At 39.1% G+C, this 14,750-nt stretch overlaps 1 protein-coding gene across 3 annotated transcripts in view; it reads right to left on the bottom strand.

The window, feature by feature from the left end:
- The window catches only part of Rrm2b (ribonucleotide reductase regulatory TP53 inducible subunit M2B), a 47,099-nt gene extending 33,409 nt beyond the window's left edge, over positions 1 to 13,690 (bottom strand). For 2 of the 3 annotated variants that reach the window (XM_026383690.2, XM_026383698.2), the window contains exons 1-2: positions 13,465 to 13,690; positions 1,382 to 1,537 (exon numbers count right to left, since the gene is read on the bottom strand). In XM_026383690.2, the coding sequence (XP_026239475.2) occupies positions 1,382 to 1,537; positions 13,465 to 13,512 (204 nt within the window). In that variant the 5' untranslated portion in view covers positions 13,513 to 13,690. The remainder of the gene's footprint in view (positions 1 to 1,381; positions 1,538 to 13,464) is intronic. The other variant, XM_026383708.2, reaches the window with a different exon arrangement.
- Between the last annotated feature and the right edge of the window lie 1,060 nt (positions 13,691 to 14,750).

Genomic DNA, 14,750 nt, shown 5'->3' with positions numbered 1-14,750 from the left:
AAATTGGTTTAAGAGAAATTTCAGACACTTGTGCCTTTCTGATATCTAGGTTAAATAATACCCATTCTAGGCATAAAATAAAGCATTTATTTAGTGCTTACTAAGTGTCAGGTACCTTTCTTAATTTCTCATTAGTCCTAATGGGCTAACAACCTAATAGGCAGGTACTATTAGCCTCATTTATCTATGACAATACACAAAGAGGGTAAAGCAACTTTCCTAGTTCTACAACTAATAAGCAAAAGAGCAGGATTTGTACTTAGGCAGCCAGGCCCCAGAATCTGCATTTTTTACAGGGTATGTTTATATGTATAAAATAAATCTCTTGAAAAACAGACCAATCCAAATTTATCTATCCAGATAGATATATCTATAGAAATAGAGACATTACTTATGTGTATGTACACAGAGCAAGATGAAGGCCATATCTATTTGTGTGTTCAACTAGACTACAAAGAAGTCATTTGCATGACCACCTGTCCTTACCAAACCAGCAAATATTATCTAATTTGCTGTGTTCAACTCATTTCCTTAGTGGAAAAAGTCACAATAACAGACAACATTCTACATCTATCCTGTTAGGGGGAACTGTATCAGGTTTTTGTTTGTTTTGTGGTGCTAGGGATCCAACCCAGAGTCTTCTGCACACTAAGCCAAGTGCTCTACCTCTCAGCCACATCCTCAGCCCTTGAATCAAGTTTGATGCTGCTGAGGCAGAATGGAAGAACTGTGAAGTCAGCCTGGTTAGCTCCTTTTGTACAATCAGTTAAGCAATTCATATAATTTATTTAAATGAAAGCAGGGTCCTTAAAGCTTTCAGTCTATTTTTCTTTTTTTTTTTTTAACCATAGTTACAACTTTGCTTATTTTGCTGAGCACAAGTAAAGACTAATCTATGTGGCCATAGCAAACCAAAAATATGTTTAAAAGTAGAAAATGTCCTAAAATATTTTAGTGTAAAAATATATAGCTGGAACAGTGGCACACGCTTGTAATCACAGCTACTTGGGAAGTTGAAGCAGGAGGATAGCAAGTTCAGAGTCAGCCTTGGCAACTTAGTGAGATCCTGTCTCAAAATGAAAAATAAAAAGGACTGGGGATATGGCTCAATGGTAAAGCTTCCTTGGATTTAACCCCCAGTATCCCAAAACAAAACAAAGCACCAGGCAGAACAACATGCAATTTTTTTGCAGCAGATAATTTGTTTATAGAAAGTGATCTAAACTAAAATATTGGAGAACACTATGTTTAGTCTCAAAAATTCTTAACCTCATCTTATACAACTGGTCTTATTAAAAGTTAAAATGTTTCAACACTCCATAACACAGGAAGTCAACACTGCATTATAGGCCATGAATGTTAATAAGATGATGCCACATACCTCTTCTGCTGTCCAGAAGGATGCCTGTGCCTGTTTATACATTTTCCAAATATCAGGGTACTGGATTGGAAAAATGACAAATCGGCGAGAACTCTTTCTTAGGAGTGGCTCTTCATTAGCTTTCACTTCCTTTTCGTTGGTATCTGAAGATAACTTCTTTGAAAAACAAAGTACAAACACCCAAGGTATGAAGATATTTCCTCTTATTCATAAGAAAACATACATCTGGGGAAGTTGGGAGACAACATCGGTTTGGGAGCCAGTCTACCTGGGTTGAATCCTTACTATTATCCTGCAGTTGGCTAATAGAGTTTGGCTAGTTGTATGACTGCAGGAAGCTGACGAAGCTCTGTGAGCCTCAGCTTGTGCAGCTGTAACATAATGACTTCCTCACAGATTTATTCTAATGATTAAAAGTGCATTAAACATCAGTCATGAAATCCACTTGGAAAAATAAGAGGCCCAGAATAGCCAAAGCAATCCTTAGAGAGAAATATGAAGCAAAAGGCATCACAATATCAGACCTTAAATTATACTACAGAGCTATATAGTAATAAAAATAGCATGGTTTTGGCACAAAAACAGACATGATGACCAGTGGAACAGAATAGAAGATACAGAGACAAACCCACATAAATACAGTTATCTCTTACTGAACAAAGGTGCCAAAAACATACACTGGAGAAAAGAGCCTCTTCAACAAATGGCAATGGGAAAACTGAAAAGTCACATGTAGTAGAGTGAAACAGAACCCCGATTTCTCACCCTGCACAAAACTCAACTTAAAGAGGAGCAAGGACCTAGGCATCAGACCAGAGACCCTGCATTAGAAGAGAATGTAGGCCTAATTCTCCAACATGTCGGCTTAGGAAACCAACTTCCTCAATAAGACTCCTAAAGTACAAGAAGTAAAATCAAGAATCAGTAAATGGGATGGACTCAAAATAAAAAGCTTCTTCTCAGCAAAGGAGGCAATCAATAACTCTAAGAGAGCCTACAGAATGGGAGGAAATCTTTACTATGTGCACCTCAGATAGAGCACTAATCTCCAGGATATATAAAGAACTCAAAAAACTTAACACCAAAAAACCCCAAATCATCCAACCAATAAAAGGGCTAAGGAACTGAACAGACACTTCACAGAAGAAAAAATACAACTGATCAACAAACATATGAAAAAATGTTCATCATCTCTAGCAATTAGAGAAATGCAAATCAAAACTAAGATTTCATCTTACTCCAGTCAAAATGGCAATTATCAAGAATACAAGCAACAATAAGTGTTGGCAAGAATGTGGGGGGGGGAAGGTACGCTTATACATTGCAGAGTGGGGCTGCAAATTGGTGCAACCAATCTGCAAAGCAGTATGGAGATTCCTCAGAAAACTTGGAATGGAACCACCATTTGACCCAGCTATTCCACGCCTCAGCATATACCCAAAGGACTTAAAATCAGCATATTACAGTGACAAAGCCACATCAATGTTTATTGCAGCTCAATTCACAATAGCTAAGCTATGGAACTAGATGCTCTTCAACAGATGAATGGATAAAGAAAATGTGGTCTATATACACAATGGAATATTATACAACCTTAAAGAAGAATGAAATAATGGCATTTGCTGGTAAGTGGATGGGTCTAGAGGATATCATGCTAAGCAAAATAAGCCAATCCCAAAGAAGCAAAGGCTGAATGTTTTCTCTAATATGCAGATGCTAATTCACAATAAGGGGGTGGGGCTAGAGAAGAGTAAAGATCCTTTAGATTAGACAGAGGGAAATGAAGGGAGAGAGGAGTATGGGGGTAGAAAGGATAGTAGAATGAATCAGACACTATTACCCTATGTGCATATATGATTGCAAGACTGGTGTAATTCTACATCACGTACAACCAGAAGAATGAGAATTTATACTCCATTTATGTATGATATGTCAAAATGCATTCTACTGTCATATATAATTAATTAGAACAAATTTTAAAAAAATACTTAAACATGCATAATAGGCACTCAAAATTTTTTGTAGTGATTGTTACTTAGACAGTAAGTATAAAGCAAGGTCCATAAATGCCATGGTGGGAAAATTTCTATTTGCAGACAAAATGTCTCTTCAGTACCACTCTGATATAGAATGATGCCATGAATAGGCCACTATTATAAACCATTTTTTCATTTTAATGTTTTTTCTACTCTTAAGTGAAATACTTATTATATTTATCTGAAAACTCCTTACCAACAATTTATCAGCCTTTCTTCCTTTTAGCCATCCCATATACCAACCTATTCCTATTCGCATTTTCAGATTATTCTTTATAGTACAAAATTATTTTCACTTACAAGGGCATTAATGTTCTCAGCCAAATCACTTAACCTGAATATTGTTATTTGCAAATTAAAAATATTTGCTAAGCTTATTTCAAATAACTGTTGGAAAGTTTAGAGGAGTTGATATAAATAAAAGTACTTTGGCTGAGAGTGGTAGTGCATGTAGTCTTTAGTCCTAACTATTTGAGAAGCTGAGACAGGAAAATGACATGGTCAAGGGCAACTTCAACAACTGAGCAAGACCCTGTCTCAAAATAAAAGATAAAAAGGGTTGGGGTTATGGCTCAGTGGTGAAGCATGCAGGGTCCAATCCCTAGCACTGCAAATGAATAAATAAAAGTACTTTGCACATTCTCAAGTGCTGTCAACTCTAAAAATTATCATACTATTGACTATCAAGACATTGTTGATTGACCTTTTAAAGGTTGTCCCTATATTTAAAAAATTATAATGGCCAGGTATTTGATGAATCAATATCTTCTGTAACTTCCCTAAAGGAATTTTCACTCATGAAATAGAGAATGGCTGGAGAGGCTTAAAAAGTGAGGTACTTGGGCTGGGGATATAGTTCAGTTGGTAGAGTGCTTGCGCCGCATGCACAAAACCCTGGGTTCAAACACCAACACTACAAAAAAAAAAAAAAAAAAAAAGAAAGAAAAAGTGAGGTACTCAAATATAACTGAGATTAGCTAGAACTGAGGCCCAACTGAAAAGGCAAAGATTTACACTCAATAGGTGTTTTCAACCTGTTTTGATCTACATTGCCCTTCCTTTAGTTCCTCTAGATTATGCTTTTATTATCATGTTGGAATATTTTGATACTATTCTGCAGTCTTCTTTTTGCTATGTATTTTATTCCAGAGGTACAGAAGTCTATTCAGGGTTGGACATCTCTATCTACTCCATTTGCTACAGGGTGCATATACTTAAAGTTGGGAAGGAAACCACAAGCAGTAACACTTTGGCACAGTGGATTAATCTCCTGATGACTAAGCCTGAATGGAATTTTTACACACTGATACATAACTGATCAGTATCAGGATTTATGAAACTGCTGAGTATACCTTTATATTGAAATGAAAGCCACATTTGCATATACGTTATTCCATTCTATCCTCATAAAATGTGGATTAAGAAAAGCTAAATTAGGAGGATAATATAAGATTTTGCAATGTGAAAAGAGGATATGTAACATTTGATATGCACTAGAGATGAAATAATGCTTACTTCATGGTGTATATTTAATACAATTCAAGAGGTTCATGCAGGGTTCTCCAGGGTACCCTTTGTGGACCTATGCTAAGAATTAATATTTCAGAAGAACTTGTTTTTAACAACTCACCTTTATTGAGTTTTCCAAAGCCTTCAATTAAAGTTTTCATAGAAAGAGCTTTCTTTTCATACTCATACTTTATTAGTTCACATATTATTTAATTAAGTTGCAATAATTATAATACAAGTGTAATTGATATAAATAGAATTAGAATTAAAGAAAACTGATCCTGGTAAGTTATAACTCAAACAGTGAAAACAGAATTACATGAGTATATGAGAGAGCAGCTTACTCCTGGCCATATGTATTCTAAAGCTCATGAGTATCTGTTTATTTTATAGGGTTGACTAATCAACAGAATTGTTTAACAGCTAGTTGATTAAGAGAACTTCTGATAAATATATAAAGACACTGCTTGCTAAGTTTGATATAAATCTCCAACTTTTATCTATACCCCAATTCAAATGGTGGGTTCATCAAAAGCCTCATAATTCCATTGACTGACTTTACAATCTTATAAATATTAACTTAAATAAAATTATACTAACAGACAAAATGATTTTATCAATTAGTTACACTTATGATTTTGTTTGGAAAAGGGTTCAGGTGTTAAAGTTCATGGAAATGTAAAAATTATGGTTTGGATCTGGAATGTCCCCCAAGGCTCATGTGTTGACAGTATGGTTCTCAATGCAGTAATGTTCAGAGGTGGGGCTTTTAAGGAATGATTATGTCATGAAGGCTTGGACCTGCTCAGTGGATTAAATCTCCTGATGATTAAATGTACTTCTAGAAGGTAGAGTACAGTTGAAGGCAGTAAATCACTAGGGGCAAGGTTCAGAGGTGGGGCTTTGGCTTGGACCTGCTCAGTGGATTAATCTCTGGATGACTAAATGCACTACTAGAAGATAGAGTACGGTTGAAGGCAGTAAATCACTCGGGGCAGGGCCTTTGGGATTATATCTGTCCCTGCCCCACTTCTTTGCTTCCCAGCTGCCATGAGCTAAGCAACTTTCTTCCGCCATGCCCTTCTACCATGAGACTTCTGCAATTGTGGACCATGGACCAAGACCTCTGAAACTATGAGCCAAAAATAAATCTTTCCTCCTCTAAGTTGTTCTTGTCAGGTATTTTAGTCACAGCAATGAAAAACTAACACAATAAATATATATTGATTTTTCCATCACAATTTTCCTATAAGCAATTTTCTTTCTTTTTTCCTTTTTTTGGTACCGAGCATTGAATCCAGGGTGCTTAACTACTGAGTCACATTCTCAGCCCTTTTTATTTTTTATTATGAGACAGGGTGTCACTAAGTTGCTGAGGATGACTTGGAGCTTGCAATCCTCATGCCTCAGCCTCCAGAGCCATGGGGGTTATAGGCATGCACCCAGCTTCTTCTAATCACTTTGATATAACTATTTTCATACTTTATCTCAGTTGCATCATTTTGATAAAACAAACAAAAACTTAAATGATTTTAAAATATGTACTCTAACTCTAAATTTGATCTGAGTTTAGGCTGGATATATCTATTTTGCATTTTCATTAAATGAAAATTAAGAAGTTTTTGGAGCAGGTCAATGTGGCCTACTTTGATAACGGTTGATTTGATACTACATTGGCATCTGGCCTATAACATGAAAACTACTGGGAGCCCCTGGAGGTTTTTAACCAGACAAGTACATAACTGGATCTGTATTCTAAGAACACTTGCAGCAATGTAGTTTTGTAGAGAAATTGGAGGTGGGAAGAATAATTTAAAACTTATTGGACCACCCATCTCTTGCCTAAATTAGAATAGCAGTAATAATCCACACATGATTTAAGAGATATTCTATAGTAGAATTCTTGCTAAAAATCTCCAGCCCCAACAACTAGGTGATAAACAAGAAATAAGAGGTACATTGAAGCTGCTCAATACCTAAATAACTGAATAAATTAGTCAAAACTCTTGCTTCTCACATTGAATGTTTCACAGAACTTAAACTAGCTTGTCCAACAACCCAAGCAACAACAATAAGTAGTATACACAAAAATCTCTATAAAGTCAACTTTGTCAATTAAAAAAAACTATAAATACAGTTTCAACATGACCAGTAGCTTGCTAAAAATACAACACTGTGGCACAGGAGTGAAGATCCCATTAATGGTTGCCAAGGGAATGGATGTGATTATCCAGGGACACTATATAGAGAACAGCAAGACAAGCAAACATAAAGCCTTAGAAAATGCAGACATTTAAAGAGCAGATGGAAGAAGGGGAACCAGCTGGGATGAAAACAGACTGAAATGAATGCAGGACAAACAAAAGCAAAGGCAGAAGTCATCTATCTGATTTGACTAAAGCTAAGGGTTCATAGACAAGAGAAATTCCCTAAAGGATACAGACTGTGGCTATTAACCAAGCTAAGAGCTAATTTTGTGGGCCAAAGATGTGCAAACATCTGGGGGCCCATAGGCTCATACTCCAACTCTCCCCCCCCCTTGTCCTCAGTGCCCAGATGCTGGTGCTCACTGTAGGATACATTTTGACTATAACTATGAACAGTCATGGAGGATTTCTGAATAGAATTAAGACAAACAGAAGTGGCATTAGGAAGATTAATCACATGTAGAATGAATTAGAAAAGAAAAAAAACTAGATTTTGCTACCAATTAAGATAACAATTTTAGCAATTGAAATAAAGACCTAAATTAAAAAGTTGCATGAAAAAAAGCTACTTTAGAACTTTGCTGGCCTGAAAGAATTCACGTGTGTGTGTGTGTGTGTGTGTGTATGTGTGTGTGTGGGGGGGGGGGAGAGAGAGAGGGAGGGAGAGAAAGAGAGAGAAAGAGAGAGAGAGAGAGAGAGAGAGAGAGAGAGAGAGAGAGAGAGAGAGAGAGAGAGAGAGAGAACTGGGACATTTTGGTAAGCTTGTATTAGGGGAAGGACATCAAGCACTAGTTTAATGAAAGACTGACCTGGCAATAATAAATGGAATTGAATAGCACATAAGATACCAGACCTTAAACTATACTATAAAGCTATAATAACAAAAACCACATGGTGTTGGCACCAAAATAGATATGTAGACCAATGGTACAGAATAAAAGATACAGAGACAAACCCACATAAACACAGTTATCTCATACTAGACAAAGGGCGCCAAAAACATACAGTGGAGAAAAGATAGCCTCTTCAACAAATGGTGCTGGGAGAACTGGAAATCCACATGCAGCAAAATGAAATTAAGCCCCTATCGCTCATCATGTACAAAACTCAACTCAAAGTGGATCAAGGACCTAGAAATTAGTCCAGAGACCCTGGACTAATAGAGGAATAAGTAGGCCCAAATCTTCATCATGATGGATTAGGCCCTGACTTCCTTAACAAGACTTCTAAAGCACAAGAAATAAAATAAAAAATTCATAAATGGGATGGACTCAAACTAAAAAGCTTCTTCTCAGCAAAAGAAACAATGAGGTGAACAGACAGCCTACATTTTGGGACCAAATTTTTGCCACACACACATCAAATAAGGCACCAATCTGTAGGATATATAAAGAACTCAAAAACCTAACATCAAAAAAACAAAAAACAAAACAAATAACCCAATCAATAAATGGGCTTGGAGCTGGGGTTATGGCTCAAGTGGTAAAGTGCTTGCTTAGCACCTGTGAGGCACTGGGTTCAATCCTCAGCACCACATAAAAAATTTTAAAAAAAGATATTGTATCTGCCTAAAACTAAAAAATAAATATTTTAAAAAATTAATAAATTAAATAAATAAATGGGCTAAGGAGCTAAACAGACACTTCTAAGATATACATTTGAACAACAAATATATGAAAAAATGTTCAACATCTCTAGTAATTAGAGAAATGCAAATCATTCATCTCATGCCAGTCAAAATGGCAATTAACAAGGATACAAGCAACAATAAATGTTGGAGAGGATGTGGGGGAAAAGGCACACTCATACACTGCTGGTACAACTGCAAATTGGTGCAACCAATCAGGAAAGTAGCATGGAGATTTCTCAGAAAACTTGGAATGGAACCACCCTTTGACCCAGCTGTCCCACTCCTCAGCATATACCCAAAGGACTTAAAATCAGCATACTATAGTAACACAGCCATATCAATGTTCATAGCAGCTTAATTCACAATAGCTAAACTATGAAAACAACCTAGATGCCCTTCAATAGATGAATGGATAAAGAAACTTTGGTATATACATATACAATGGAATATTACTCAGCATTAAAAGAGAATAAAATCATGGCATTTATAGGTAAATGGATGGAGTTGGAGAATATCATGCTAAGCAAAGTAAGCCAATCCCAAAAACCAAAGGTCCAGTGTTCTCTCTGTTAAGTTGATGTTGATCCATAACATGAAGTGGGGAGGCATGGGAAAAATAGAGGAAATTTGACTGGGCAAAGGGAAGGGAGAGGTAGGGAGGGTGCATGGGGGCAGGAAAGATGGTAGAATGAGATGGACATTGTTACCCTAGGTACATTTATGACAGCACATATGTTGTGACGCTACATCATGTACAACCATAGAAATGTAAAGTTGTGCTGTAGTTGTGTACAATGAATTAAAATGCATTCTGCTGCCATATATACCTAATTTAAAAAAACAAACAAAAGATTAGAAGTAGAGAGATAATTAAGTTGTAGCTACACAAGTGTGAAGTGATGGAAATTTTTTCCACACCTATTTTATTGATGCATTATAGTTGCACACAATGGGTTCTGTTGCTATATATTTGTACATGTACAAAATATAACAATATAATTTGGCCAATATTGCTCCCCAGCACATACCCCCTCCCTCCCTCCCTCCCTTCCACTCTTTGGTCCCTGTCCTCTACTGATCTCCCTTTGATTTTCATGAGAAAAATCCCATCTTTCTTTTCCATTTTCCTCTTGCATATGAGAGAAAACATACAACCTTGACTTTCTGAGTTTAACTTATTTCACTTAACATAACTGTCTCTAGTTCCATCCATTTTCCTAGAAATGAAGTTTCATTTTTCTTTATAGCTGAATAAAACTCCAATGTGCATATATACCACATTCTTTTTTATCCTTTCATCCACTGATGAACACCTAGGCTGGTTCCATAGTTTAGCTATTATGAATTGTGCTGCTATAAAAATGTAAAGTGATGAGAATTTGAAATACTGTTCAGCAATATTCCACTGTCTTTTGCAAACTAGCACTTCCAGTTTCTTCTGCCTCAGTTTCTGACCATCTAGTCTGAAGAGGTAGCTGGGCATGCCAGGACAAGACTGCCCAGCAATGGCAAGGAAGTCAGGGAAGGGCACAGACACAGTTACACAGAGAATGTAAATTATATAACCACTATGAAAATCAGTTTGGAGATTCCTCAAAAGACTAGGATTGGAAATGAGATAGGAATTTAGTAATACAGAAAAATAAAAATATACTGAGTCTCAAAAGAGAAGAGCCTATGAACCTTTGGAATACAAGAAAACACTTAGAAACCTCTGGAATACAAAGCAAAAAATTCAGACCACACCCTTGACCCCATAAATTTGCCTGCAAAAAGTAACATGAAGGCAATGTACAAGTGCTAGAAAAACTAATACAAAATTGTGCAACTTATCTCTGCCTCTACCATTAATTCAGCCCCTAGCTACTACCCCTCTATAAATAGCACCACAGACTAAGAGGTTACTGTCTCTCCCTCTGGAGATGGCCAAATTCTTCCTTGAATATGTATATTGCTCACATTACCCCCAAAGCTTCTCACTTTCAAAATTTGAAAGTCTATTTCTTTCTTTATCCCCAAACACTTCTCTCACTCTCAATATGGCCCACCTTCTCCCTTGAGCGTGTATTCCTTGCTTTCCTAAATAAAATTCTGTGCCTATACTGATGCCATGTTGAAATTCTTTTCTATGGCATAGGTCAAGGACCCTGCTTGTCCTGAGTTGAGTAGCCCCTTCTTTGAGAATTTCTAATAACCCTATTCCAGAGATATTTTTTCCCCTGGTGACAGAACCACCATATGACTGAGCTATAGCACTCTTGGTATTTATCCTAAGGAAGTCAGCATAGGACAAAGATACACGCATACCCCTGTTTAAAGCAGTGCAACTCATGATAGCCAAGTCAGGGAACCAGCCTAAGTGTCTGTCAACAGATGAATGGAGAAAACAAATGTGAATATATATACACAATGGAGTTTTTTATTCAATCATAAAGAAAAATGAAATTGTCATTTCTAGGAAAATGAATGGAACTAGAGAGCATAATGTTAAGCAAAATAAGCCAGGCTCAGAGAGTCAAAGGTCATATGTTTTCATATGTAGAAGCTAGGGGGAAAAAAAAAAAAAGATCTCTTGAAAATAGAAGAGAGACCAGGGGGTCATGGAGAAGGGGAGCTCAAGGGAAAGTACCTGGGAATGAAATTGATCAAATTATGTTATCTGCGTGTATAAATATGTCACAGTGAATTCCACTATTATATATAATTATTGTGTACATATATATATATATATATATATATATATATTTTTTTTTTAAGAAAAGATTCCCCATAAGCACTTACTATGTCCTGATCTAGGCTGGCATTCTAATGGCCCCTACCTCCTAGCCAACTCTAATTCCACCATACCCAGGTATTTGCCTGTACCTCTCTTCTTCTCCAGTAGAATACTCAGATGCTGTCATAGTCATATTTTATTCATAAGGTTTTTTGGTTTTGTTTTTGTTTTGTACTGGGGATTGAACCTTATCTGAGAATTTCTCATGACCTGGGGTACTTAACCGCTTGGCTGTATCCACAGCCCTTTTAATTCTTCATTTTGAGAAAGGGTCTAAGTTGCTTAGAGACTCACTAAATTGTTGAGGCTGGCCTTGAACTTGCAATCTCCGGCCTCAATCTCCCAAATCACCAGTGTTACAGGCATGCACCAATATGCCCAGTGGCAGTGTTTCTTAAAATAGGTGTACTAGGAACACTAGGGTGCTTGTAGACTCAGCACTCTTAGGTCTAAATGCAGACCCACTCTAAAACTGATTTACTAGATCCGGAGTGAGGGCCCAGTAATTAACATTTTTACAGGTACTCCAGGTGATTAATGAAGATGGCCCAAGCCTCACTAACACTTCTGAGACATAAAATACTTTAGGCATCTTTGCATATCAATTTGAAAACCTTTGTACTAAGATGCTTAGTAAAATTCTGCCTATCTTTGTAATAGAAAGATTAACTTCCAGCTGGGCATAGGCCTGTTATTCCCAGCTAATCAGGGGGCTAAAGCAAGATAATTGCAAATTCCAAGGCCAGCCTTGGCAACTTGGTGAGACCTCATCTCACAATAAAAAGGGCTGGGGATGAAGTTCAGTAGTAGAATGCCCCTGGGTTCAATCCACAGTACCAAAAAATAAATAAAATAAAATAAAATAAATAAATAAATAAATAAAACACTGCCCAGGTGTTAGGTCAGCATGACTACAGATGCCATTAACAAAACACCAAAGTTTTTCCAGGAGTGGAGAATGTATTTGTTTCAAGAGATATTTACAACTTGCTAGTTATCAAATGTTTGCAAAATCAAAATAAAATGAAGTCTCAAACCTGGAATCTACAACTTTGTAAAGAAATATAGGGCTAAGCAGCGAACTGAGACTTTCAAGTTCTTTTCATATCATTACAATATTAAGTCTAAGACTCCACACAGAAGCAGGATCAAGTACAAGAAGTATTTCTCTCATTTCAAGTGGTTTAGAAGTATTTGCAAAAAAAAAAAAATGATAAGGTATGCAAATTATAGAGCAACCAACCATTTAAACTACCATACAACCCTACAATCAACTAATTCCCAGTTTATTTACTATTTTACGTACTTCTATTAGTATAGAAGCAAAGAAAATGAGCAAGTTAACTTGGGTTTATTAAGTACCTACGACTTTGCATAAAGCACTTATTTCTCTGTGAGGGACGCTGTTTAAATGAAGAAACTGGCACTCCAGCGATACACAGCTAAGTAGCTCGGTGTGAGTCAATCTGGCCTCCTAATCTAATTTGTTATCATTGTTAGGAAGCTTTCCCGTCTCCCTTCCACCTGTCACTTCCAGCTCATCCATCTGTGTCAATTTCCATACGCGTTTTCCAACTCGTTTTAACCACTCCGGGGATGCTACAGTGCGCCACAGTCCCTTCCTTGCCTCAGACTCCCGGCCAGGGTTCCAGAACAAGGGAAGAGTGAAGACGGATAAACAAAGGGGTTGCGCCTCTTCCCAGCCCGAGCTGAGCAGCCTAGCGGAGAGGAAAACCGGCTCCCTCTTCCCGGGGACGAACTCCCGGTCGTTCAGCTAGGGCACCCCAAGGGCCTACACCGGGTTTCTAACAGCACTGAACAAAATTCCCTGCAACGGTCCTGCAATTTGCAGGTTGCAGCCGCAACCTGTCATGCAAGGCCTGATGTGACCACCAGACGGAGGCTGAAGCTACAGCAACATTTACCTCATCTTGCTCGGGCATGCCCGCTTCCGGCCTTTCCGGGTCGCCCATCGCGCAGACTCAGTCAGAGCTGCCGGAGTGCGGCAGGCCAGCACCTAACTAGGACAAGCTACAGATGACCCGCGGGTCGGCCAAGACCGACCCGCCTAGCGCCCCCAAAACCCGCCCCTCTGCGCAGACTGGGCTTTCTTCCAAGCGCTTGGAGGGACTTTCCTTGAGCTAGGCCTGCTTCGCCCCGCCTCCGCCTCAGGGAACCGCCTACCTCGGCCGGCCCCGCCTCACTCCACTGAGCCGGACCCGCCCCCTGCCTCGGGGACCGCCCCCTACCCTCGGTCGGCCCCGCTTCAGGGCCCGGCCCACCTCAGTCGCCAGCCTACCTCAGCTGGCCCCGCCCCTCAGCCTGCAGCCTGAGGGAGTCTCCACTACATTGGTCTCTATTGTAGGACCTGTCCCCGTCTTTGCACTGAGAGTCGCCTCCTGCTCAGGTCGGCTTTGCCCACCCCGCCTCGGGGCTCCGCCCACCATCTTTGGCCCCACCTCACTGAACGGGCCTCACCTCCCACGTTCCCAAGGAAGGACTCAAAGCGCGCCTCTGGGCCACGCCCATCTCTCCTCAGGGCCACGCCCCTCCTGCCCCCGCCCTCCACAATCCATCTGCCCTCTGGCGCGAGGACGCGGTGCCTGCCGGCTGCCAGCCGCTCTTGACCCGCCCCCGGCTCTCCTCACCTGGTAGATGCCCCGCATGCCAGGTCAGAAATCCACAACTAGCCCTAGTGGTGCCCCAAGAACACGGTAGGTTGCGCTGACTTGGCTGGTCCTGAGAGACTGCCCGGCGGCTGGAGGGCGTGCCACAGTGTGAGGCTTGAAGAACGCGCTGATAGGTGTGACTCGGTGGGGAAGGGGGAGTCACAGCGTTTAAAAGTTAATGGAAAAAGTTGGCATGTTTTGCATTTCAGCGACCGTAAAGAGGAAGTGGTTGCGGGGGAAGTGTGTGTGAAATGGGCTTGAGAACGAGAAAGGGGAGAATCTACTAAATTCAGGGCAGTATTTTGAAACCTCTTTGAAAATGTTTCAACCATCAATAATATTGAGCTTTCAGAAAATGCCAGCACCTACAACAGACATCTTATACAAAAAAATATAAATTATTTAATGTCAGGACTTGACTGCAAGGTAGATATAGCAGTTTCCCTCCTATCACAAAAGAAGAAACTGAGCCCTAGGATAAGTAATTAAGAATAATCCAGCTAAAAAGTAGTAGACTCCAAAGTCTCCCTGCTGCATTCTCT

This window comes from Urocitellus parryii, chromosome 7, assembly GCF_045843805.1.
Source record: "Urocitellus parryii isolate mUroPar1 chromosome 7, mUroPar1.hap1, whole genome shotgun sequence".
Lineage (NCBI taxonomy): Eukaryota > Metazoa > Chordata > Mammalia > Rodentia > Sciuridae > Urocitellus > Urocitellus parryii.
This window is presented reverse-complemented; position numbering and strand designations above follow the sequence as displayed.